This window comes from Parambassis ranga, chromosome 2 (genome assembly GCF_900634625.1).
Source record: "Parambassis ranga chromosome 2, fParRan2.1, whole genome shotgun sequence".
In the NCBI taxonomy this organism is placed as follows: domain Eukaryota; kingdom Metazoa; phylum Chordata; class Actinopteri; family Ambassidae; genus Parambassis; species Parambassis ranga.
In genome coordinates this window covers 43009613-43034048 of record NC_041023.1, presented here as the reverse complement: position 1 = coordinate 43034048, position 24436 = coordinate 43009613, and the positions used below count along the sequence as shown (strand labels likewise).

General features: G+C 42.7%; 1 protein-coding gene across 3 annotated transcripts in view; it reads left to right on the top strand.

Moving 5' to 3' along the window:
* The first annotated feature begins 177 nt into the window (after positions 1 to 177).
* The window catches only part of mgat5 (alpha-1,6-mannosylglycoprotein 6-beta-N-acetylglucosaminyltransferase), a 45171-nt gene continuing 20912 nt past the window's right edge, over positions 178 to 24436 (top strand). Inside the window, exons 1-9 of one of the 3 annotated variants that reach the window (XM_028400102.1) lie at positions 178 to 346; positions 782 to 856; positions 1166 to 1293; positions 7282 to 7725; positions 10785 to 10949; positions 19291 to 19367; positions 20131 to 20220; positions 21949 to 22020; positions 23577 to 23738. In XM_028400102.1, the coding sequence (XP_028255903.1) occupies positions 7485 to 7725; positions 10785 to 10949; positions 19291 to 19367; positions 20131 to 20220; positions 21949 to 22020; positions 23577 to 23738 (807 nt within the window). In that variant the 5' untranslated portion in view covers positions 178 to 346; positions 782 to 856; positions 1166 to 1293; positions 7282 to 7484. The remainder of the gene's footprint in view (positions 347 to 781; positions 857 to 1165; positions 1294 to 7281; positions 7726 to 10784; positions 10950 to 19290; positions 19368 to 20130; positions 20221 to 21948; positions 22021 to 23576; positions 23739 to 24436) is intronic. The other 2 variants (XM_028400101.1, XM_028400103.1) reach the window with 2 other exon arrangements.

Genomic DNA, 24436 nt, shown 5'->3' with positions numbered 1-24436 from the left:
TAATATAATAACAAAAATAACATGTAATAATAGATGATTATACTCTTTATTGTATTTTAATCTATATTATGTTATTTTTGGTGTGTGTTGTGTCTACGTTTTTACGCAGTCTGGCCACACGCAGACGGTCCCTGCGCCGTCATTCGCGTTGTGCAAAGTGGGCAGAGCGAAGGCGGACACACGGAGAGAGGCTGCTGCTCTGGTGCGCTTCTCTCTGCCTGAATCTCATCTTTCCAGTCTGTTCCACCCCGACGACGTCTACTTCTTGCTTCTGCCTGAGGTTACATACATCATTGGTACATATTGTTAAAGCCCTGGCGGAGGAAAGGAAGAAACCGTCACAGAGGTAGGCTCCGTTTGTCACCAGCGAAGCTCGCTTTTCTCCTCCAGAAAGGCTGGAAGGAAGAAGAGGCGCAGTGTTTAGCCGTGTGAGTGTGTCTGTGTGTGTGTGTTCGGGAGTGGGCGACTTGTCATTGCGGTGGTGTGTGTGTGTGTTGTGAAATGTGTGGCGGTCGACCGAGGCAGCAAGACCTCTCAAAGCAAGCAAAGCTACTGTAGCTAGTGACGGTTATAGCTAGCTAACTAGGAGTAGCTAACGGTATCGCAGCTGGTTAATGAATCCGGATGTTAATCGCCGCAGTGAGTTGGGGTCCCATTGTTATTACACAGTCCTGCTGTACCTAGCTTGTAAATACAGCCGTGTGTGTGTTGTGTGTGTGTGTGTGTTGCTCGAGTATCATTGTAACAGCCAGCTAATATGTTTGTTCTTCATCCAAACCAGTCTCTGTAATCCAACCCAAACACTCTGAAGAAGAATCCATCAGCTTTACTGCTTCTACTGATGACACTTCATTGTGTATGTATTTTTCACACACACACACACACACACACACACACACACAGTGAAACAGTAACCGGTCTGTTCAGAATGTGTGAGACACAGACACAAGTCTGTCATGTTAATTCTAGCTTCTTTGTCAGTAAAGAACCTGTATTTCTTGTTAGCATTCCTGCAAAAAAAAGCACAATTATATACACTCGAGTTCATGGAATCTAAAAAAGAAAAACTTGATTGCAGTAGCAGCCCAGCATGCTCATGTAATCATGTTATAAGGTGCTGATTTGATCAAAAGAGATGCATGCATGCTGTGTCATTACCATGCAGGCTTCAAAATGTGACACCGACCAACCTCATCTTATTCAGTGTGACCCTACAAAAACTGCCTTCCCCTCCTGATCAGGATCCTTGACTGTATTCTGCAAGCTAATGCCGAGCGTAGTGGCCATCCAGAGGTGAGCCGCTGACTGCCCCTGGCTTTATAAAGAGCTCTTTCAGCCGCCTTTTCGCCGGAGCCTTTGGGATTATAAATCCTGAGGAAAAGGAGCTTTGCTTCGGTGGCATGCTTCACTGGCAAGAAATCATTGGAGTGTGTGTGGCAGTGGACAGGAAGGATGGATTGAAGATGGAGGGGTGGGTGCCATGCGGGAATGTGGAAAACTTGGCCTTTGTGCGTGCACACACACACACACACACACACACACACACACACACACACACACACACACACACCTGTCTTCTCTTATTTGTGAGCATGAAGCCAAAAACTGTCTGCACCTCCACAGCCAGCAGTCCCTAAAAGTGAGTGGATAATCTGATGCGATTAAATGTCTGGGTCAGAGGGGAATACTGTGCCATGTTTTGTTGCACTTTAACCTCGGTGTATTTACCGTTGGCACTAAAACACACACACTCACTTCAATTTTAAAGCTTTTTTTTTTTTTACATTCCAAAAGGTGTGAGTGAAAATGACCCGACCTGCCTACAGTATGCCGACATAAGATACTGTCACTGATCAGTCCTGCGCTGCTCCGCAGTTTGTTTTATGTCACAACAACAGAAAGTTTACAGACATTTTGCAGAAGATTTGGACTTACAGTGAAAGTGAAGACCAGGATAAAGGTTAGTTTTACATTAGTGAATGAACTTGGCATGAAGTGCAACAGATTTTGAAGTGAGGGGCCTAGTATAAGTGTGTATTTGGACCTCATTGCATAACAGTTCATTGCCCTTGAAGGCTTCACTCAATTTATGGAATAGCCATGTGTCTTGATGTGTGGCAAAAGGAAATACTGCTCAGTACCTCATCTGAAATTCCCACCATGCAGGTTTTGTTCTGCGTGGTTTTGTGCTCTTTCATTCTCACCTTCTCTTGTGTCATGTTTTGGCGGGTTAGACCTTTGACTGCTACTCTGAGAAAAGTCGTCCTTTAGCGATAAAGAGGAAATGCCACAAGGCCATATCAGTGTACGTAGAGAAGGTTGAAGCAAGGCGTCTGGACTTGTAGAGTTTTCTAGAAGACGTTTCGCTGCTCATCCAAGCAGCTTCATCAGTTCTAACTGTTTGGTGGGGAAACATGGTTTATATGTGGTTACAGACCTATGTGGGTGGGTCTGGGTAAAAACTTAAAAACTGAAAAAACAATAGCACTAAATGTTTCCATACTTACCTGTGATGTTCTGGCTGACTGGGCCAGGTGTGTCTAACGACTGGCTAACGGCTATGAAACTGCCGGAGGGGGACTGGTTGACAGCCCTTTGTTCTTGCTGTGAGTATGTGCAAACTTCCTGGGAATGGATGGAATCACTGCAATGTATGTGGTAGAAAGATGATGTCTGAGGCCACCACCTCTGTTAAGGGAAGGTTTTTCCAGCTTAACATAGATGGCTTCCTTGACCTCTCTGTCTACAATGTGAACATTGTTGTCATCGAAGGAGTGTCCTTTGTCTTTGAGGTGGAGGTGAACAGCTGAGTCTTGTCCTGAGGAGGTTCTCTCCTGTGCTGAGCCATTCTTCTGTGGAGTGGTTGTTCTGCTTGGATGAGCAGCGAAACGTCTTCTAGAAAACTCTACAAGTCCAGACGCCTTGCCTCAATCTTCTCTACGTATGATGACCTGGATGACTGAGAATCTTCATCAACACATATCAGTGTAATTTATTTGTTTCTCCTTGATCTAAATGTGCTGAGGTGATTCCTTTTCTCAGGACATTCTGTAGCTCACTGATTGTGCCTGCTCTTTCAAAGGAACATGTTACTGAAAGGTAGGATAGGATTTTAGGTGTCTGGACTTAAGGACATATCTCTGGTGTTTAGGCTTTAAAGCTCCAATTTATGGCAGGTTCCTGAGTCATGACTTAGCCAGACAGAATTAGTATTTTTGGTTGCTTTAACTTAGAGGTTTTGTTAGCAGAACTAGAGAGTGCACGTTTTTTTGTTATTCTGTTGAAAAGTCCATTTGAATATGTGGGCCTAGCTTGAAATGGGTACCCCTGGACAACAGTGTGAGCCCATCATTGACTCAATAAAGAACACATTAGCATTGATCTGGGCGCCTCTTGTGTTAGAATGTAGATAAACTGGCTGAGCCTGTCTGCTGGAAGAGCCTGCGTCCGACTGTGTTGATATCTGGTTACGAGCTGGATTCACACCAGTACGGTGGCAAAGCTGCTTCTGCATGGCCTGTGTCTCTGGAGGATCGTAATGAATTATTAAGAGGTGGGGCTTGTGTGAAGAAGTCCATTAAGATGCAGAGTCACACCTGTCTCCATGGCAGCAGGGACATATTATCAGGATTATGTCTTCTTTGGCCCGGCAACACAGGCAGACCAGCACAGTGTTGGACCGGGATGGGGGGGCTGTTGCTTGGTGAGATGAAACTCCTATAATGTGAAACCTTTTTGCATCCAAATTCTGTGGGCAAACTAAGGCATGAAATAATTAGTTTAAATATCATTTAGCCAGACAAGTGCAGAATTAGCTTGTAGCAGTGTAGCCATGGTTAAAAACTTTGCTTAAAAATTTGCTTCTGAAGATTCTGCTTGTGTTCTCTGATGTTATGTGATTCTATTTAACATAAGAGGTAATGATATCAGAAAGTGTAAGTCACACTCAATCTAAAAATATGTGTATCATAAAAAGGTAATAGTCTGTGAAGTGTTACCCGTGGTTACCTGAGTGTGAGAAGTCAGGAACTTATTTATATTCAGGGGAAAAATGGATACTTTTTCAAAGCTGATCCATAATTGATGGCTGAGTCCACATCTAGAGCATATTTCACTACTTTTTGTGCTTATGCAACAAGCTCTTAGTGTATGTTATTTCAGTTCAGTAGCACGCTCTCACTTTAGACCGGGGTAATGCAGTGGAATTAATCGAGACCTCTTTGGCTGGCTTCACCTTTATGTTATACCCCCCAAACTACACTTAAAAGGAAGTTATTTTCAGCTCTAATCACAGATGTAGGGGAAATGGATGGAGTCGTTACCTCGCCCAGCCATCTGGCCTGGTCTTAACAGAGCAGTTCATAGCAGAATAAAGGGCAAAGGCCACATGATTCTCCCGTGGAAAAGCTTGAGATGATCGGTCTGATTTAATATTATTGTTTCGCTTTAATCCCTGCTATGACTACCATAAAACAAAGGCCCCTGATTACTGCTGGACAGGCTGATACCACCCATTGTATATACATCCATATTCATATTTCTGTGTTGTTAAATATTTGAGTACAATAGTACAAAGCTCTACACTGGTATCGGTTTAAAAATACACTCAACTTTGTCTGGAAACGCAGCTTTTTCAGTTTGTTATCATTGTCAGATAGGTCGTTTTTATTAATCTCCTCATAGATTTATTATTTATGTAGTTTTGACAGAGAATGTTCTGACTCTCAGACCTTCCTACACATGCATTTAACCTAAAATAAATTTCTCCCTTTTCTGGAGGAGTACAGGCTTTCTGTTGTGCTTAAATGAAAAGGGTCGTCGACAACAAGTGAAATACAAACTAAACTGTTACCCACTTAGAAAATAAGCATCATTCTCTCTATTGTTGCTGTCGTGGCTGTACTTTTTTGAAATGTGTGCTCTTTGTCAAATAGAAAAAGGTGAAATTTCACATCCTTTGTCCCCAGCAGGACACTTTTTCTTGTGGGAGGACACTGATTTCTCCCAGACTTGAATGATTCAATTGTTTCTGTCTTTGCTGCCTCTTGATACTGCAGAGGTTTATGCGCTGCTACTTCTCCCAACAATGAAAAAAAACCCTTCAGCAGGTTGTTATGTCATCATCTCAAGTTGCGAAGGATCATATATTCTGCAACCTTAGCTGGCTGTCATCACACACTTTCACCGGGCTGTTACTGGTGAGAGCCAGAGGGCTGTCTGCCAAACAAATTAGAAACTAGAAGAGAGGGGATATATGCACTGCAGGGGGGGGGTGCATAGCCTCTTTCTCCAGAACAAAGCTGTGATGTTGCCTGATCAGTTTCACTGTTAAATAAGATGGATTGATGCAGGAAATCCGGCCAGCTCTGACTGAGAATGTGTGTTTTCAGAAACTGGAGCGGTTCATTCAGTGCTGTGTGTAGGTTTTGGCTCGTGCATCTCGCAGCGATGTACCACAGGGCACTCTGAGCAGCGTTCCTCTCTGATAAACAGCCCCAAAGCCTCGCATCCAGAGAGCACTGCCAGCCTTTTCCTGCCCTCCTCCGACGACGACGAAAGTCCCGAGCAATGAGAGACATCCGATGTTATCGGCGCTGCAGATTGCACAGCTCTACTGCCAAGGGCTTGTCTCATGAATTCACAGTGAAGTGCAAAGATTTTCTTTTTTTTTTGTCCTCTTATGCACACATCACAAAACAAATGAGACTGTGTTAAATGTGAGTTATCTCTTCGGCTTCATGTTAGACAATGTAGTATTTATACAATGTATGAAAAAGATCTCTGTCCACACAGAAAGAAACACAAGCCTTTGTCATAAATGACTGAACAATTATGGTTTGTCATAACCTGCTGTGAGACTCCAGCCCTGTTGGAAGCTGCTTGCAGCCTTCTCTGACCCATTTATGAAGCTGATGGATGTAAGGTGAAAAGAGCCTTTTGTGTGGCTGCCTTTTGTGTTCCTTGGGGAGGTGCTGATGATTTTCTTTCACCAGTTCAACCTTCTTTGCCTCGCTTTAGGCACTGGGAGGAGAAGGGGGGAATAAAATAGAAATGATCAGCCAGCACAATGATTACAGAGCGGACAGGTGACTAACGTTGTTGTATGGGTCAAGTGAATATTGAGGTTTTTGGAAGTGTTGCGTTCATAGAGACGGTTTGCGGTTTTGACCTGGTTAGAGCGGCTTTGAATGAGCATAAGAAAGACGCAGTTCAAAAGCGAGGCTGCAGAAATCCCCTCCCCACTCTTAGCCTCATTTACAGCTACAGTGGTTGAATGCAGATGAGAGAACATCTAACATCTTTTTTTTTCTTTTCTTTTGGCTTGATTATAAGCTAAAAAGGTTGTTTTTTTTTTTGTTGCTTAATGCCTAAAGCCAGCGGCATTTATTTAGCCCTGCATGGATTGCCCAGAGGTTGTCAGTTAAGACTTGTTGAACTATTTAAGAGCTTCAAAAGTGCTGCAGGGCTGCCTCATTTTTCATTATGAGTTTGATGGTTAAAGCCAGATGTGTTGTTTCTAATTAATCAGCTCAGTGAGGTTTTTCTCGTAGAGCTAAAGACGTTCACACACAGTAGAGAAAAATATACATTTGTTATATATTTAAAATTAAATGGTCATCATAGTTGTTCAGTCTCACAGTCGAATAGCTGGAGGAGAGCTGTTCCTGCTGAAGATGTTTTTGCAGACAGTGCTTAAAATTCAGTTTGTGTTCTCGTCTGTCACTGTGGAAGATAAATTGTAGCCTATCCAAATGTTTATATTTTGAATGACTATACACCCTCTTGCATAAATTCTATACAGCCACATCAATCATAAGCATCAGGCTGTGCGCATTAAACAGCAGCATTCTGTGGAGACTTTATTGCAGGAGTCAGAGAAGCATTAGGCTGAAAGGAATTTGGAAGACCTTAATCATGTTTTTAGTCCTGCTTAATGCCTGTAATGTTGTCCTGTCAGATATAATCTCTAAAAAGGCGACTCAAGTCCTCTGTGGCCATGCATGACTACTTCCTTATTCCTCATTTCATTCATACTCAGTTCACATTTGTGTGACAAAACAGCACCTGTATTCATACTGACATAATCTGATCTTTGTCTGTTAATGTTTACTCATTTTTTGATTAAAGCAGACTTCAGTTTCTCCAAGTTATGGCTGTAACTGCTGACTAATCTACATGTGGGATTGTGTGGGAGAGGGAACTCCCTCATTATCTCTGTTTAGCAAACCAATCGACTAACCGCCTGTCTCTCCCTCCTCTCCTCTGTGTCGCTTGCAACAGGATGCAGCAGGTCCCCTGAGATGTTACTGAGCGATGAGGATGGGTCAGAGAAGGAAATCACGCTGGTGAGGCAAACGCAAAACCTCCACTGACACAGCCATGCCCCGCCTGCCCTCCTGATTCTCCACCCCGTCCCCCTGCACCTTCCCTCGGTCCAGTCAAAAGCAGCACAGCAGCCCGTCCAAGTCACTGTCCGAGCTAGCATGGCTACACCCTTCCTGTGGAAGCTGTCATCCCAGAAGCTAGGCTTCTTCCTGGTCTGCTTTGGGTTCATCTGGGGCATGATGCTGCTGCATTTTACCATCCAGCAGCGAGCCAGCCACGAGAACAGTGCTGTGCTACGGCAGCAGATCCTGGATCTCAGCAAGCGCTACATCAAAGCTCTCGCTGAGGAGAACCAAAGTGTCATGGATGGGCCTTATGTGGGAACCATGACGGCCTATGGTGAGTAGTCTACTCGCTCTAGCAGAATCAATGTTTTTTTTTTATGGAATATGGAACAGCTTTCAGTGCAACTATGGTGTAAGGCTGCTCTTCCCTTTTTACACACCTTCTGTAAATTGGATGCTATGGTTCCACTTGTCCGCCTCCTGAGCAGCACAATATTGGCTATATAAAAACTGTCTGTGAAGTTTAACGCTGCTGCAGCTGCATTGGAGCATAATACTGTGATTGCACCGATCCAAAAGAGCCATCAATAAGTTATTCATGCCATTAATAGACCTGTATGGCTCGATGGGAGGCTTCATTAGAAACCTGAGATTGGAATTGATTGTTCTCTAATGCCCAGAGAAACAACAAGATACAGTAAAGCTCCTGGAGATTAAATCTGCTCCCAGAGAACGTAAAGAAGGAGTCTGCAGAGAAACGAGTGCACCACTGGCTTAGGGTTTAAGCTTAAGAGACTACATTTGGTCTTTCAAAGTGCATGCAAATGGAAGAACATGCTTTCTGATTCTTCAGACATGTATAGGTGTCGTCTTACTATAAATCCTTTGGTTTATTTGGAGTAAACTGATCCAAACCCATCCATAGATTTTTCTGTAACATCATCAGCTAGGTTTTCAAGCAAGCAGATTCCTCTCCCGTCTGTTTTATTCCCTTATATGATGGATTGATTTTCACTGTGCTGCAGCAGTCTGCTGACTGGCGTCCAATATCACATCAGAATCCATCTCGAGTCCTTGATTAGATAGCGAGGCAGCAGGATACTTGGTGCTTCCTGTGTTTGACTTGATATGATTTGTAATGAGTTTAGAGAAAACAGAGTTTCCTCCCTTGCAGCCCATGCATTCTTAATGTCATGTGAATTTATTAATGCAACTCATCAAAGCTGATTTGGTGTATTTGGTCGCTTGCTTTATTGGTTGGTTAATAGTAAGAAACACACCTGTTGAAAAGCATGAAATCAGTGAGTCTGAGCAGCTGGCAGTCAGTTCAGATTAGATTAAAGTGTTTTTGTATGTAGGGCTTGAAAAGTTCTTCAATATTTTCTTTAAATGAGACATCGAGTGGCTTTGATTAAACTGGATGCTAGCTTCAGTTCCTACTTTATTTGCTCATTTTCTTTCTTATTATAATGTCTTCTCTTAAAACAAAGACACTTTTGATGCCTCTGCACCAACGAGCTGTCTGTTCTCTTCAGTATCTCAGGGAAGCCTTGAGGGAATGTTCACGGACTTCATATTAGGGTCCTTGATCTGTAGATCCAGGCAGGAATAGGAGCTCCTGTCCCACCTTCCACCTGTCATCCTCATCCGCCACAGTGTGATCTTTGCCTTTTCCTACCTCTCTTGAACCTGATCCATGCAGTCGGGTGTAACAAGCTACTGACACCATGTCTTGTCATGACGCAGATCATTAAACGTTGTGGATTTCTTCTGTGGGGTGGTAACGCACCACACTACTGCTCCAAAATCAGAACAGAGAAGAATCCAGCTGCCTGGGCGTCTTCCTTAGCATGGAAGGTCATTGTGTGCTACTTCTGCTCTTTGTTCTATAATATGTTGGTCAGACAGAGAGCCCGTTGCCAAGCTGAGCTGCAACTCGCCTTATAGATGACAATAAACAATAGGGATCACTGATGAATGCCTTCAGGCTTATGTTCCTGTGCAATCACTTCTTTTTCATGTGGTTAATGGAAAAACCCCGGGTCATTGTGCATCCAGATTATCTGCTTTGACACTATTGTTAAAAGCAGAGTGAAGTTCGGGGTGTTTATCGCTTCAGGATTTGTGTTGTAACTACATCGCCTTGCTAGGAAATATTGAGACAGGCAGAAATGTGTCCCCAGGTTTGTTATTACTCATCTGGTCACCTAGCAGCTCTGTTAGGGGTGCACAGGATGAAGCACTATTCACAGCGCCATGGACGCTTTTCAGACACAGTCATCTAATGAACGCTCTAGCTTGGAACCTCACATTTAATTAATGGTAACAACAATAACTCTGATATGTTTTTACTTGAACTATAGCAGTGCAGACACTCATGTGTTTCATGTGGAAAAATAATAAACGAAATATGCAAGAATACAGTTGAGGCATTAGCTTGATGCCCCATTTTTATTTTTTCATCTTACACTCGTAGCCCAAAAGCTTGGCAGGCCCGTTGCTGCAGAGCTTTCCGTTTTCTCCCTGGTATCACTGTTCTGCTCCTCCAAGCTCATCCAAATCAGACAACAAATGCTCTGGCCTTTCTCCTCACACGAAACAGGCTGGTTGTGCGCTGTGCCAGGCCTCGTTGTGCCCTTGCCAATCTCCCTGACGTGATGAAAACTGGCATGTCAAATGTATCACGTTGCGGGGAAAAAGTGGTGCTTCTGTGTGACAGACAAGCGGCAATTATCATCTGAGGAGAGCAAGTGTGAGTCTGGATTGGTTCTGCAGACCTACAGTGAATAATGTAATCAAATAACATGCATATTACATAATATACACTGTTGTACAACCTAACATTTCTCTTTAAATGTCATTGCAATCGCTGCAGGTTAAAGTATCAGACAAATACCGAAAAATGCCATGCCTTAACAGACCTGACAGCGCCATTCTCAGTGTATGCCCTGTCCGTCTCATTACTGGTCCCCAATCTCCCTGCCCATTCTACCATTAGCTCTAGTCCTGTGCAGATAAATACTCACTGAGAAGTGTTGCCCAAGGAAATGCAAAGACCCAAATTAAACAGGAAGGTCACACAAAGACATGTCGGCTCTAGGTTTACATTCAAATGAGCCTCAAGCCAGCCGTCTCGGCTACATTTTCAGAAATATACTTGAGCAAGGTTTCTCTCAGATTACAGGCAGCAGCTTTAATGATATGCATGTGTTCACTGGAATTATAATGAAACTGGATTTGTTTCTGTTAATGGTTCAAAAACATCTGCAATGAGTTTGACGTGCTCTCCAGCAGTCCTGCACGTGCAGTTGCTCTGATGTTGACGTTGAACGCAGCTCAAACCCAACTTGTGTATCTTTCTTGATTTTTTTTATTTTTTTTAATTTTTTGTAGACTTGAAGAAGACCCTGGCAGTGCTGCTGGATAACATCATGCTGAGGCTGGGCAAGCTAGAGTCCAAAGTGGAGAACATCTACAACGGCACAGGCGGCAACCTGACCAATGGCACGAGCACGGCCACACCCAGTGCCACCAATTCAGAGAAAGTCAACGTGGCAGGTACGATTGTTTAATTTTCCTTTGAATTGCTGTGTTTGCTATGTGGAGTTACCTGGAACTGGTGCTCTGTGAGACTGAAACAGATGTGTAGTCTCTCTCCCAAGTTGTCATTACTTTGCCATTTTCTCTTAGAAGCCTTGTTTTTCTGGGTGATGAAAAACACATAGTAGCTGAGACTAATTAAAGAAATGAGGATTGGCCTTTGGCCAGTAACTTTCCTGAGGCATGCAACTGGCTAAAGTTTGCCAGTTCAGACCACATCCTTGGACGTTATACAAATAAGGGCTCTGTTCACGCTGTATGGCCCTTTTATTAGTTCTGATTGATTTCCATGCCAGCTTTCTGATGATGAATTCAGCCCAGCAGAGAGGACGAGGTGTTGGTTTTTGTGAACGCCTAGGACCAGCTCTCAGTCGTTCGTGTAGCATTAAACGGCAGGAATGTGGATTAATATATGCAGAATTGGATTAAACTGAATGAACTCTACAAACAATGAATGTAATCCTAATGACAGTTGTTGCAGTGCTGACACAGGCTTCAAAAGAAATGAATCATAAGATCTATACATGTGACGCAAACCATTGCCCTCAGACTTTCACAATGACTCAGACTGAAAATTTCACTCTTGTTTCTTGTAATGCATTCGTAGGATAGTTTCAGTGTTGTTGCGGCTGATTTACTTTGTCTTTGGAAGGCTGCCTTTGTCTAGAGGCTCTAAGTGCTTTTCTCTTCTCTTAATATAAAAGTTTGTCAAGATAATGTAATCAGAATCAAATGCACTTATTGTTTTCAAAAAGCTATTTTAACTCACTGATGGTTAGTCAACTGAGTTGTTTTTGGTCATTGCTCAAATTTAAATAACATTTTATTGATCAAGATCAAGATCAGAAGATTGATAGAATCATAATAAACAGATCAGCAGAAAGTGTTCAGCTGTTTTCGGAGAGCAGAGATGAGACACTAATCTCATACACCAGCGTGGAGGCACTCTTGGCGGAGCTCCTGTGTTCTGCAGTGATAGTACCCGGACCTGTGACACCTGTCAGTAAACGTGCAGTGCCTCATTCACTTGAAACATCGCAGCACTACCCCTTGAGAGACAACATTTGGATTGTGAATGCAGGTCAAGCTGACAAGCGGCACCCACGTCTCTCTTGGCATTGAACTAAAAGCCCCAGCACTCCAGTCTCTCCACTGGAGCATGTCTCCTGTCTTGGAGTGGGTGGCAGGGCAGAGCTGTTGCCAGCTCCACTAGTGCTCCTCCCTGACTGGAACGCAATTACTAAGATAAGAATCTGGACAGTGAGGGGAACACGCCTGCCTTTCAGTAGGGGCTGCTATCAAGATAAAGCTGAGAAGCAGCTCTGGGATTGCACTGTTTCCACCTTGATTGTATACATTTTGTGAGCCAAGGACTCTGGGACCAAACCTGGGTCCTTTTTATCATTCACAGTATATTCCGAGCTATTATTATATCAGATTTTGGGTAAAATTTGCCACATAATGCAGGCCTCATTCAAAATGTAATTTCAATTTCCATGAAATCTCCAGGAAAATGTGTAATCATGCAGTTCCCCTGATATGTCTGCAGAAGTGTGAGCTTAGCCCCTCAAAAACCTTATAAAGTTTAATTTGGGGGGGGGGATGTCATGCACTTTGTTACTATTCTGAATTTAAATGATTCCAATTTGAATTCTGTGTTGCACAAAATTAGATGAGGCTATTCTGAAAGGAAACATGCTTTTAGTTGCAGCAGTGCTTGCTCTGTCTATGCACAGGAATAACTTCGGCCTTGTTGCATTTAAACAAGGACAGCAGGCACACGAGCCCCCTCATAGGATCAAAACTAGTCAATCTGGCCTTGGTTGCTGCTTAGCAGGAGACAGATGGGACTGGGTCCAAAACAAGGCTGTGATGCCTTGTCTCACTGATGTGGCTAATCAACCTCCCCAGCAGTGTTTCATCTGTGGCCTAGCCTGGTGAATCTATGTAATCTCCTGCTACACACACAGGCATATAGACATTGCAATGAATGGGGAGGAGGTTATGTTCAGCCATCTCACTCGGTATCTCTGCGATATATTTCTCCACCCCTTCTGAGTGTTTAAGGTTATCTGCTTCCTTTCCATCCTGATGTTTGTTGATGTTTGGCAGATATACTGCTCATCTCTTTCCGGCTTTTTCTCTAAGCAGAGATGCTTGCGTTCACATCTCCGGGATTCTTCACCCTTCACGTTGTCTGTTTCAGCTATTGATCCACTTGCATTTCAGTTTGCCATTTACTGCGAAAGATGAGATCCAAGGTCTCAATGTCAACAAAGAAAGGAGGGCAAGGACAATGTTTCCACTGGGAGCTGCAGGTGGATGACCTACTGTATGATTTCACTGGCTACAGCATTTTATTTTATTTAATATAAACCTAAACACTGTCCAGTCCAATCACCATATATTACCACATTAATTCTGAGAACCTTTGTTTACTTGTTCAGCGTACAGATCAATACTAATAAAGTACACACGTAGACACAATCCTCCTTAGTGCTAATAAGTTGCTGAGAGATGCTGTCCACTCCTACACACTTGCAAATGCTCACACAAATCCTGACACTCATCACCCTGCAGTGTAGCCACATTTTAAATTGCTGTGTTGGCTTTAGTGTCACCTTTCTTTGCCGTGTCATTTTGGTATGAAAATCAAGTTTGAGTGGGTAGAATTTACCCTGTGCCCCTACTATACATTGCAGCACTATGACACAGTAAGTCAAAATAGAGTGTAAAACTAACAACTCACCTAAAGTCCTAGTAGCCAGATGTGTTTTTGATGCCTTTGAAGTGGAGCTCTAGAAGGAAACAGCCTTCACATCTTCTGCTTTTCTTTGGCTTTCCCTTCATCAGGCAACAAGCACAGACAGGCTCGTCCTCTTATTGCAACTCTCACTGTTTGTGTGTGTGTGTGTGCATATTTCCATTGGCATATGGCATCTATTATGGGAGACCATGTACACAAGTGTGAATTTTTCTTCATTTTCCTCATGTCGTGCAATTGCAGGTCTCCAGAGACCCCTCCCATATGGAGTGCATCCGATCCTCTTATAGCAGTGTTGTAAACAAACAGTGAAAAATGCAGACAGTTTAGCTTTTATTTGGATATTCTGCCTGCGAGTGCGTCCTGAGGCATTGTTGATAGGGGCTTTGAGGTCCAGTTTTATTCACATCTCAATGCTCAAATCAAGCTGATTGTAAAACAATCTACATACTGTTTTAAATGGCCTAAATGTTGCCATATAAGGTTCTGTTGTTTAGCATGAAGACAAAAGGGAAGTTGTGAAGGTGTTCTGTTTTCAGCAGCACCCTTTTTTCTACTCTTACAACCTTTATTTAACCAGGCAAAGAATGCAACATTTAAAGAAATACTACTTTACAGAAGAGTGATACATTTGTGCTAGAAATCATAGACCAAGATGGCAAATCTGAATGCTGAGCAAAAATAGGACAACAACATAGGCCATGTTAGATCCGTTCATAATGAAAAAACAGTCCCCACAGCATCTTTCCTCCCCTTTAACTCCAGACAAACTTGGCTGATTGAGAAGGCATGGGTGGGATGGGAGAAACATCTGGGGCTGGTGCAGCATTGGCTGTGACACGTGCACCGTGCCTTTTTTTTTTTTTTACTGACTCTGTCCTTTGTTTTCCTTCATCTTAAGTTGCTGTTTTGCAGAAGCTCATGTGGACATTTAGAACATGGAAAGAAAGACTTCTAAGCTCTGCATCCTCCTTACGCCGCTGTCACCTCGTTGTGTTTTTGTTATGCTGGTTAATGATGTCACAGCCTTATATTAATCAAATCTGTGCTGACTCCTTTGACCAAGTATCAACTATTTCCTTAGGCATACAAACCCCTACAGCATTTCCAGCCTCATCCTGCATTCACCGTGGCAAGATTCAGATCAGAGCGGCAGATCAATTGAACACAGAGACTAAGGAGTGTGTAATCTCACAAATTTTCTCATAGATGTGTGTGTTCACACGTGCATTTTTTTTTGGACACGTCTTAATGACAACACAGAATATTTTTAGCTCCGCTGCAGAGCCTTAAACCAGAAGCAGACTGAGCGTTCTCTCACTTCACCGTTTACAGGAAATGCATATGTCTTGCAGGTTTCCTTTCAGAGGAAGTGAACCGTTGTTATTGGACCTGCATAAAGCTGTTTGTAGTTTAGAAATTGTCAGTTCTTTGGTGACACAACACTCAGAGTGCAGCCTAAAACCTGCAGCTTTCCTCCATTTGTTCAGATCAACAGTGGAACATTAGTCATAGCTCAGAAATGATGGGAGCTAATCAGGGCTTTCTGGCAGAACTCTGTCCTTGCGCCGCTCTTGGTGCAAAAACCTGCATCTTCCTCTTGGATATTTTTGGAGGGAGAACAGTGGGCTGATCAGATTGCTCGAGCACAAAAGAGGGATTGATTACAGCCAGACTTTGTGCTCTTTGCAGCAGAGAAAGCAGAGAGGGAGGAAAGTGAACGTGGGCTGGAGATCAGGGTTACATGCGGAAATTTGGATGTTTTTTTGTTTTTTTTGTTTTTGCCTGCAGGACTTCACTATGGAACACTTGTGTGGACCAGAGGCATGTGTTTTGACCAGCTCCAAACACGTGCTCCCTCACACTGGGAAGCCCCTGTGCTGTGTGTCTTCAGGTGGCAGGCTGGCCCTGAACAAATGGTTTCCAGTATGTTTCACCTGGCGTGTGTTTCTTGATCTGAAAAAAGATCTAAACTAAATGACTTTTGACACTTGATTATGGCGATGGTCCCCACCTGCACAGCTGTTGATGCTCTACAGCTGCGATAGCCATCATCCACTCCTTTTTTCATTTATTTAGACTTTTATCTTTGCAAAATCACCATGTTGAAACACTTTACACATTCACAAAATCCATCTTTTTGTATCGTTGTTTCGGTTCATTTTTCAGTTGACATTGTTGAGGTTTGTTTCTGTTTTTTTTTTTAACATTGCAAATACCATAGATCAGCATAATAATGTAGCCTAATTATCCAACATTTACCATATTTAAGAATCAGTTATTACATTGTGTTGCTGCTGTTTCCTCTCTGATGTTTCCATTCTGTCCCTGCCTGTGTTAGTGCTTCAGAGAGATGCTCCAGTGTTGCCAACTGCTCAGTAAGAAAAGTAGCTATTGGCGGTCCCACTAAATGACATCATTGCATAACTTGCATAATTGAGCGCCTGTGAGTGCTTTGGAGTGGGGGAGGAGCTCACGGTCACAATCGCTGCTCGTTGAGGACAGTAACTGCTGAACGATACGTGCTTTCACGTCAGTCTCCAAAAGTCACCAGAGGAAGTCGTTATTGCTTGATGTGCATGTCCTCTAAGATTTTTTTCCCGAAACGTCCCATGCCTAGTTCCCACTGACCAAATTGTGTCATTGAGGAGAACCCTTGGCACATTTCATGTTATTAGAGTGGTGGATTTTAGTTTAGCGTGCCTGAGGAAAAAAATCAATGCGTAAGAGATGTGGTGGAAAAAAAAAACATTGAAGTATACAAGAAAGAAAATAACATAAACCAGATGTCTTCAATCCATTTCTGGAGTTGTCAAATGTCAGATTACCTCATGAACTTGGACAAACACATACAAGGACAGAGAGGGAAAAAACCTGTGTGTGTGTAATTCACATATTGTTCAGAGATGAGGCTATTTAAGGGCTATCAGATGGCCAACACTGTGCTGGGAGCTGGCTAATGGTGACCTCAGTACTGTGAGAGGCTCTTGGACATCTCATGCGAGTTTGAGTGATCTCATCTGTTTTCAGCCTCTGGTTCCAAGTACATTTAATCACTACTTATTGTGTCTTTTACCTTATTATTTTTTGCCTTTTTATTTCCAGTCTGGTACAAATTAACCTGTTTCATTTTATTGTTATTGAAACCATCTTGTAAAATGTTGTTATAGATTTTGTTTGCCACACCAGGCTGAGGTGTTGTGTGATGGCTGACATGTGTGTCAGTCACACCTCACATCCTCCTTTGGTCAGACAGTAATGTGCAGCTGGCTGACATTTTTTCTTGGAAAGTAAATGCTTCACTAATTCCCCTTGATGCTCTGCCAGAAGGCTCTTACTTTAACCATCCTTTTCACCTCAACACGCAGCAGTGAAAAATTCTTGTGGAAAAAATAGTGGACCAAGACATTTTGTCTAAATTTGCTTGGTGTGATGGAGGTGAATAATGAGGACATGGCTCCCTTTGAAACAGCAACACCTCTCTTGTGTTTGATTATGAAGGGAGCTATATTTATCTCCTCCTTGGCAGCAGCTTCTTCTGCTTGATTAAAGCTAGGAGAAGATTTGCCTGGTGGCGCTCGCTGGCCGACTGGCTGGATGACAGGGCAGAGAATGACAGGCTGCTTCCAGGGTTGTTTGTTTAGTTGGATGGCTGGTAAAATGGCAGCAATTAGAAAATATTTTACGTTGAAAAAATATTTTGGTATTGTCAGTATGCATTGCCTCTATAAGCTTATCAATGATTGCCGCAGCTATAACCTTTGGCCACGATTAGAAGCTGGACAACAGAACCAATACAATTAATTGCAGTATATAGTACAATAACTCATTGTTGGCATTCGTCTCTCATTATGCCTTCCCCTGCAACATTACAGCTCTCCCTCAGGGAGGCCCACAGCTAGAAAACCTCAGCTTGAGCCTGTAAACAAGTACAATTCATGTCTCTGTTTGCAGGAGAGTATGTTGTGTTTATGTGCACATAGTTTAGAGGTAGGATTGGCCTTTTCTGGTTTTCAGTCATAAAAAATGCTTTTATCTCCCTGTTGTTGCTGCACATAGAAACAGAAACACATATTGTGCACTGTGTCCTGTGACATTCTGACTATCAGGAGCTTCCCTCTTTCTTAGCATTAGTCACTGGGATTGTTGGGTTTCCTTGATTAAAAATAATAGAAAAAAAGTGTGGAGTATAAACATTAGAGTTTGCAAATTTTTGCAGCAGGATGTTGGGCTACAGCTCAAAACCCCCCCTGAAACAGTTGATGGAAACTTGTGTGGGTAGTTTTACATCGAAACCATCTAGGTTTTCAGTTGCGGTGCTCTTGACATGTCATCATCTCTCTTTTATCTCCTATTTCCCCTAATGTACACGACAGAGCACACAAGACAGAGTCTGTCAGCGCACCATGTTTTTCACACTGATCTAGAGAGAGAGGAGAATATCTGTTTATCGCAGCAGTTTGTCAGCGCAGATGAACACGATGTCGGAGCCTCCTCTTCCATTCACACCGACAGACGTGACGCCTGACCCACTGCTGGAGCTGCTTATTAGCTTCATAAGCGCACACGTCCTCCACCTTTTCCTCCTCCTAAAATACCACCACACAGTCATTACAACAGTCTGGTGTTTGCCTCGAGGCTTTTATCTATTCTCCACATAGACTCCTGTTATGCATTATTTATATCCTTGCAGTAAAGGTCACTGGTGATGACGTCCCTGGTTGGCGATATCAAAAAAAAAAAAAAAAAAAAAAAGATTATATGACAGAGTAGCTTGCGTGCAGAACGTGCAAGTTAATCCTAAAGTGGCTTAAAAGCAGTGTGAGGAAGAGATATCAGAGTAGAGCTGCATTTGTGTGATTTATTTATTCTTTTTATTTAACTATACAATAAATAATATAAATTAAAAAATCATTTTACGCTTCTTTATCTTGATCTCTTTTTGTTTTTGTTGTTGTTATGGAGCTAAAGGTGCTCCTGCTGGCTGACAGTCATCCCTGACCTCAGACTAATGGGCAGTCCCCATCTGTCAGTCCACACTCTTCCTAACATAATGCATCTGAGAGATAGTAGATCTAAGATGACTTTAAAAATGTGTGACAGGAATTATGCAGGTAACCCTCTGGGTGTGGCTGCTGTTTTTTAAACTGAACTCTGTACAGGTTCTTGCTGTTTTTGCAGCTGCGTTCTTTCAATTCAGTTGAAATGTGTCATTAAAATGGCATGAGGAAGTTCCTAATATGAGCAGCCATGTGGAGAGACTCTTGTGTCAATATCACAACATGTCACTAATCGGCTCCACCTCTGAATGGAAACTAAATACCATTGACGAGACGAATCACTCTTTGTCTTGGTGCTTTTTGTCCTAATAAGATGATTAACTTAACTTAAATAGGTCAGTTAGCTCTTTCCAGCGTGTTTGAATCTACTTTGTCTTCAGTATAGAATGATGCATCCAGTTTAAGGTGCAGACAGTACGAGAATTTCAGAGCTGACTTGGACTTGACCTTATTGATCTTCTCTGTCTTCCTCTAGACCTTCTAAATGGAGCCCAGGAGAAGTGTGAGCTGCCGCCTTTGGATGGTTTCCCCCACTGCGAGGGCAAGCTCAAGGTGAATCACACATAGAAGACACACAGACATGTAAAATACAGAACTGCTTGCAGGGATGACATCATAACCTGAAGCCTACAGGATCTGACTGACAATGCAAGCGAAAACAACGAAAATGTCGTGGACAATGTGGTTCTAGGTAGCTTCTCACACTCTACCCCTGTGCACAATTTGAGTCCAGTTTCTCAATTATTCTGTGTGTGTCCCTGAAGCTGATAGGGCTGTATCATACACACCATCTGCTCAGCCAGTCCGGATCCTCCACTGATACTGTCAGTGTTTCTAACTGGGCGTGGGGCGATGCCAAAGCTTCTCTACACATAGACACACACATAGCTGTTGTCAACATCAACATTCAATCAGCAGCAGTCTGATGAATCTATTTTCTCTGTTTTAAACAAAATGATCCAACCTCCATGCATTCATCCTCCAAAGGCCCCCCTGCCAAGTTTGAATAGTCGATGTTTCCTTGTGTGTTTCTCCCTTAGGTTACTACAAGTCAGCATGCATGATGTATTCAAGCCTATAAACTGAGCAGGATAGCTGTCAGTCTACATCTTAGCTTAGCAGCCTTTCCACTTCCGCATTAATGACGGTGCCACAGAGCTCTGCCTGGCAGGGATCAAATCAGAGGAGAGAACATGGAGGAGCAGCCTTCTCCTCCTCATCAGGACACATTTATTAGAGTGAAAATGACAGGTGTCAAGAGTAAAGCAAGCTCACATATTTCTATGACATTAAAGTTTCTTTTCTTCTCTCTCAGTGGATGAAGGAGATGTGGCGCTCTGATAGCTGCTATTCCAACTACGGCGTGGATGGGTCCACTTGCTCCTTCTTCATCTACCTCAGTGAGGTGAGTCCGGAATTAGTTTATATCCATTGTCTATGATAAACAAATATTCTCAGATGCAACCGCTACATTCCAGAATAATGAATTCTCCCACCCTGACAACATTCCTGTAACTGGAGGAGGATCACTTAAAAAATAGGTGCTAAAAAAAGTGCAAAAGAGGGAGTTAAAGGGGATTTCATTTTATTATGAGAGCAAATTAGTGTATGTTGAAGAGGACGGTGTGGGAGAAAGAGATGATTCAGTGGAAGGGATGAGTTTTCAGCCTGCAAGGGTAGACGTGGAGTGACTTTGCCACACAGCATCTACATAGCTGCCAGACCACTACGGTGAGGAACCATTCATTATTGACAAGTACTAACGTACAGATGGGGATGCTTTTAGACCTTGTAGGATTTATCTTTGTCCAAACATGCCCAGGTGTTCATTTGTAGTGGGGAAATTAATCTTGTTGTTAATTAAGTTGGAGAGAAAGGTTGTAATATTTGCCTTTTGTTTTTATTTCTTCAGACAAACATTTGTTTTTGCACATTTCTCCCCACTGATTAAGTGGACAACTAATGAGATTCTTTGATCTATAATTTCAAAGATCCTCCGCAGATTGATGATGACTATTTTGATGAATAGATCTCGTCCTTGTTTCTTAGAAAACATTGTAACATTTCATTGGTCAGCGGCCTGTTATGAATATTGTATATGAGCTGAAAGCATTGCAGTCATTCTGATGGAGCGCATAAAGCCTGTATGGAAATAGAAGATGGACAACAGTAAAATCCATTAGAATGAGAGAAACCTCTTCTTCTCTGCGCTCTGTTCGATTAATTCTCTTTTTCTCTATTTCAATCGTGCTAATCTAAAAGCCCTCAGCTTCATTCCTGTGATTGCACTGTTGCCATGGCAATATACATGTATTTTCCATCTAGAAGCAGCTGCGATCAGTCTCTCAGTCCATCAGTGTGTTTGTGTGTGTCAAATACACAAACCCCTTTTTCCCATGTATAATTCATACGTGTCGGCCGCAGCTTTAACCTTGCGGACAGGCAAACCTCTGAGGGCAACATATCGTGATGGATGTCAGCAGCAGAAGGTCAGGGCTCAACTGGCACAGTGTGTTGTGGTTTTGAGAAGTGGACTAAACACAGTGTCATTGTCTTTGGTAGCCACAGGGGAAAAAAATGCTTAAATAGGCACAACACACACATGACTTCCCCTAACAACTCTCTGTATGTTTTACATGCTTAAAAGAGGAGGAAGGCTGAGACGGGAACTGGTTTTATATCAGATGTAGTCACAGTGTGTGACTTTATACGGATATGCTGAGGTGTAACATCTGACAGACTAAAACTATGAGATAGGAGAGATAAACATTTTGTTGTATGATGCAGTTGACTACTTTTCTATAGCTTTACTTCTGTTGAGCCGTCTGCTTGCAGGGAATGTAAAAAATGTGATTGAGGTCACAGATTAGTACTAATACTTCCTTGTAGGTCCGAGGAATGCGCAGACATCAGGTTGATCAAACATATATGATCTTATGTGCGCTCTGCCAACTGCATTTGATTTTCCAGAAAACAACAGCTGGGCTCATTTACATCTGGAGCCTTCTATAATAAACTGGTGAACAGTGCTAATTAAAATGTGCATACAATTATGTGTATCATTTAGACAATAAGTCTAATCTCACAATAAAATGTCAGTGAACCTTATCACTGTTTCCGGCTCATTCGATAGGTGGAGAACTGGTGTCCTCGTCTGCCCTGGAGGATGAAGACCCTGCGTGAGGAAACCGACAGGAGGGGGCAGGTGAGAGACGCAGCTCCTGTTAACTGTAACTGCAAACACAGTGTTTGCTTCAAGTACTTCAGCTGCTCCTTTTAGATAGAACCACCTAAAGCAGAAGATGTTGCAGCTGGTTTTACAGATTGAATACATTTCACAGTTTGGTGTGTATTTATTCATAGAGATGCGTGTGTGTGTTTTCCCAATAGCATACATTCTAAACCTGAGTCTTAAATCCCACTGCACTGTCCTGTCCAACACCACAGAACATACAAATCTATCACAGCCAATTAGTGGAACATTTAGAAATAAAATGTAGAAAATGGGTGAGAGCTTATTTCCAACTAAATGAACAAGCAGGCTGAGACACAGTGTCAACATATTATGTTACGGGACCTTAAGAAAAATCTCAAACACTGTGGCAGTAATAAAAGATTCCCTCTTGTGCTTCAGTAATGCTGCCAGCCTTGCCCAAGGTATCGCCCGCCTCACAAAGTCTCACCCCCTTCCCTCTGAATCAATATTAAGCACTCTTCATCCCACCTCTGTGGATGCATCAACAGCGCTGAGCCCTCCGTGGTGAGGAGACGCCATTTGACAGGCTTTAGAGATTTTAATTCAGGCTCAGATTTTAATAGGTTCAGTCTGCGGAAGTGATTTCCTGTCGTGATGAGGGATGCTAATGCTGTGCTACTGCCTTGTTTCATCCACCTTAGCAGCTGGTAATGGCGCTGTGGGTTCTCCTCTCCGTCTCTCTCTCACTGGCTCTGTCTCATCCACTGCTTTTCTTCTACTCAGGATTTTTTTGTGTCCTTGAGTTTCGATATCTAAAATGATGAGTTGGACATTCAGTGAATAGTAGCCTCAGTTTCATTTCTATGTTTTGAACGTTGGTTTGACTTCCCATCTTACAACACAGGGTTTATAATTGCAACATGTAGTTTGGTGTTTTGCATAACTTCTCTTTTGCTTTTTTTGCACCTACACACAATCAACAGAGACTAACGTGTGCAACACATTGAATCCTATATTCAACGTTCAGTCATCCACCCATCCATTTGCAGCCCTGCTTTGCCTTTCTTCCCCTATCTGTTTAATCTATCTGCCAATCCAAGGTGGTGAGATAAGATTTAGTTAGTTTGGATAAACCTTTTTAATCGTAACCAAGCAATGTTTGGCTTGAGCTCCCACTGCAAGAAAAAAATGGCGCTTTTGGCAGCCAGGAAGTCAATATTTCCACTCTGTATTGGATTAGATAAAATTTTAAAAGATTGCTTAGGGATTATGTCATGGCAGGAGCAGAAAGGAGGATAAAAGCAGCAGCAAGGAAAAAGAAATGTGTAAGATAATACAGCACGCAACAGGATTACAAACTGAACATAATGTCACTGTGACTTCAGATTAGATTTGATTTTCAAAGAAGTAGCTCACTCCCCACATCTCTAACACTCTGCTGAAAGGACACACTGTATGTGTGCTGACCTACATGTGCAGCTTTGTAAATGTACCTTAATGCTAAGGAGCATTATCAGATCTTTTATAGACTTACAGTTGTGTAAACTCTGTGTGTGTGCGTGCAGGCGGAGATCCGGACCAGTTTCGAGGAGCTTTACCGGGTGATGTCACAGCGGGAGGAGTTCCGCTGGATGATGCTGAGGATCAAACGCATGGCTGAGCCATGGGTCAGCGCCATTCGCTCGCTGGCTGCCAAGCAGAACCTGGCCAAGCGGCGAAGGAAGAAGGTTAGTGTGACATACTATTAGGAGGGAAGTGTCAGGGCTTCTGTAGTTTTGGTTTTGTTTGAGGACCAAGCACTGTTGTTTTTGTAGTTATTTCAGGGATCTATTGTTGTTATTGTCTTCTCTGACCCCTCTTTGAGATAACTTTACCTTCACAATTCACACACATCTCTTCATACTCGTAAGCTGCCCCACTTCTGCTTGCAGAAGAAACGTTGGTGAGAAGGACCTGACATGGATATTCCATTGTGTCCCAAGCTGCTAGCTGCTCCCACCTCTGAATAATGTACTTCCCACTTTCGCCTGGCTTTGTGAATAATTCACATCGTGTTCCCATGATACTTTGGTGCTGATGCAGAGCAGCATCCCTGTTAGCAAAGAACTTTCCCACATGTATGCATCTACTTGAGGTATCCACCTATCATTATCTTCCTCTGTTGAACCTGCTCCATCTATAATTAAACAAAGAACATTTTCTCCCAATACCTTCAAAGCCCGTTCTTTATTTCAGCTGCTAATCCCTTTTGGATATTAATCCGCACATATTAATCCTTGACTAGTGTGCTCTGGGACTGGGGCTGGCTGTCAACAATGAAAAATGTGTCGGTCACTTCAAACAAAACCGGCTATTACTTTCCTCCCCTGCTGTGGAACACAGTGTTCCCCGCAGCAACTGAAAGCCATCCTTTGTGTGTGTGTGT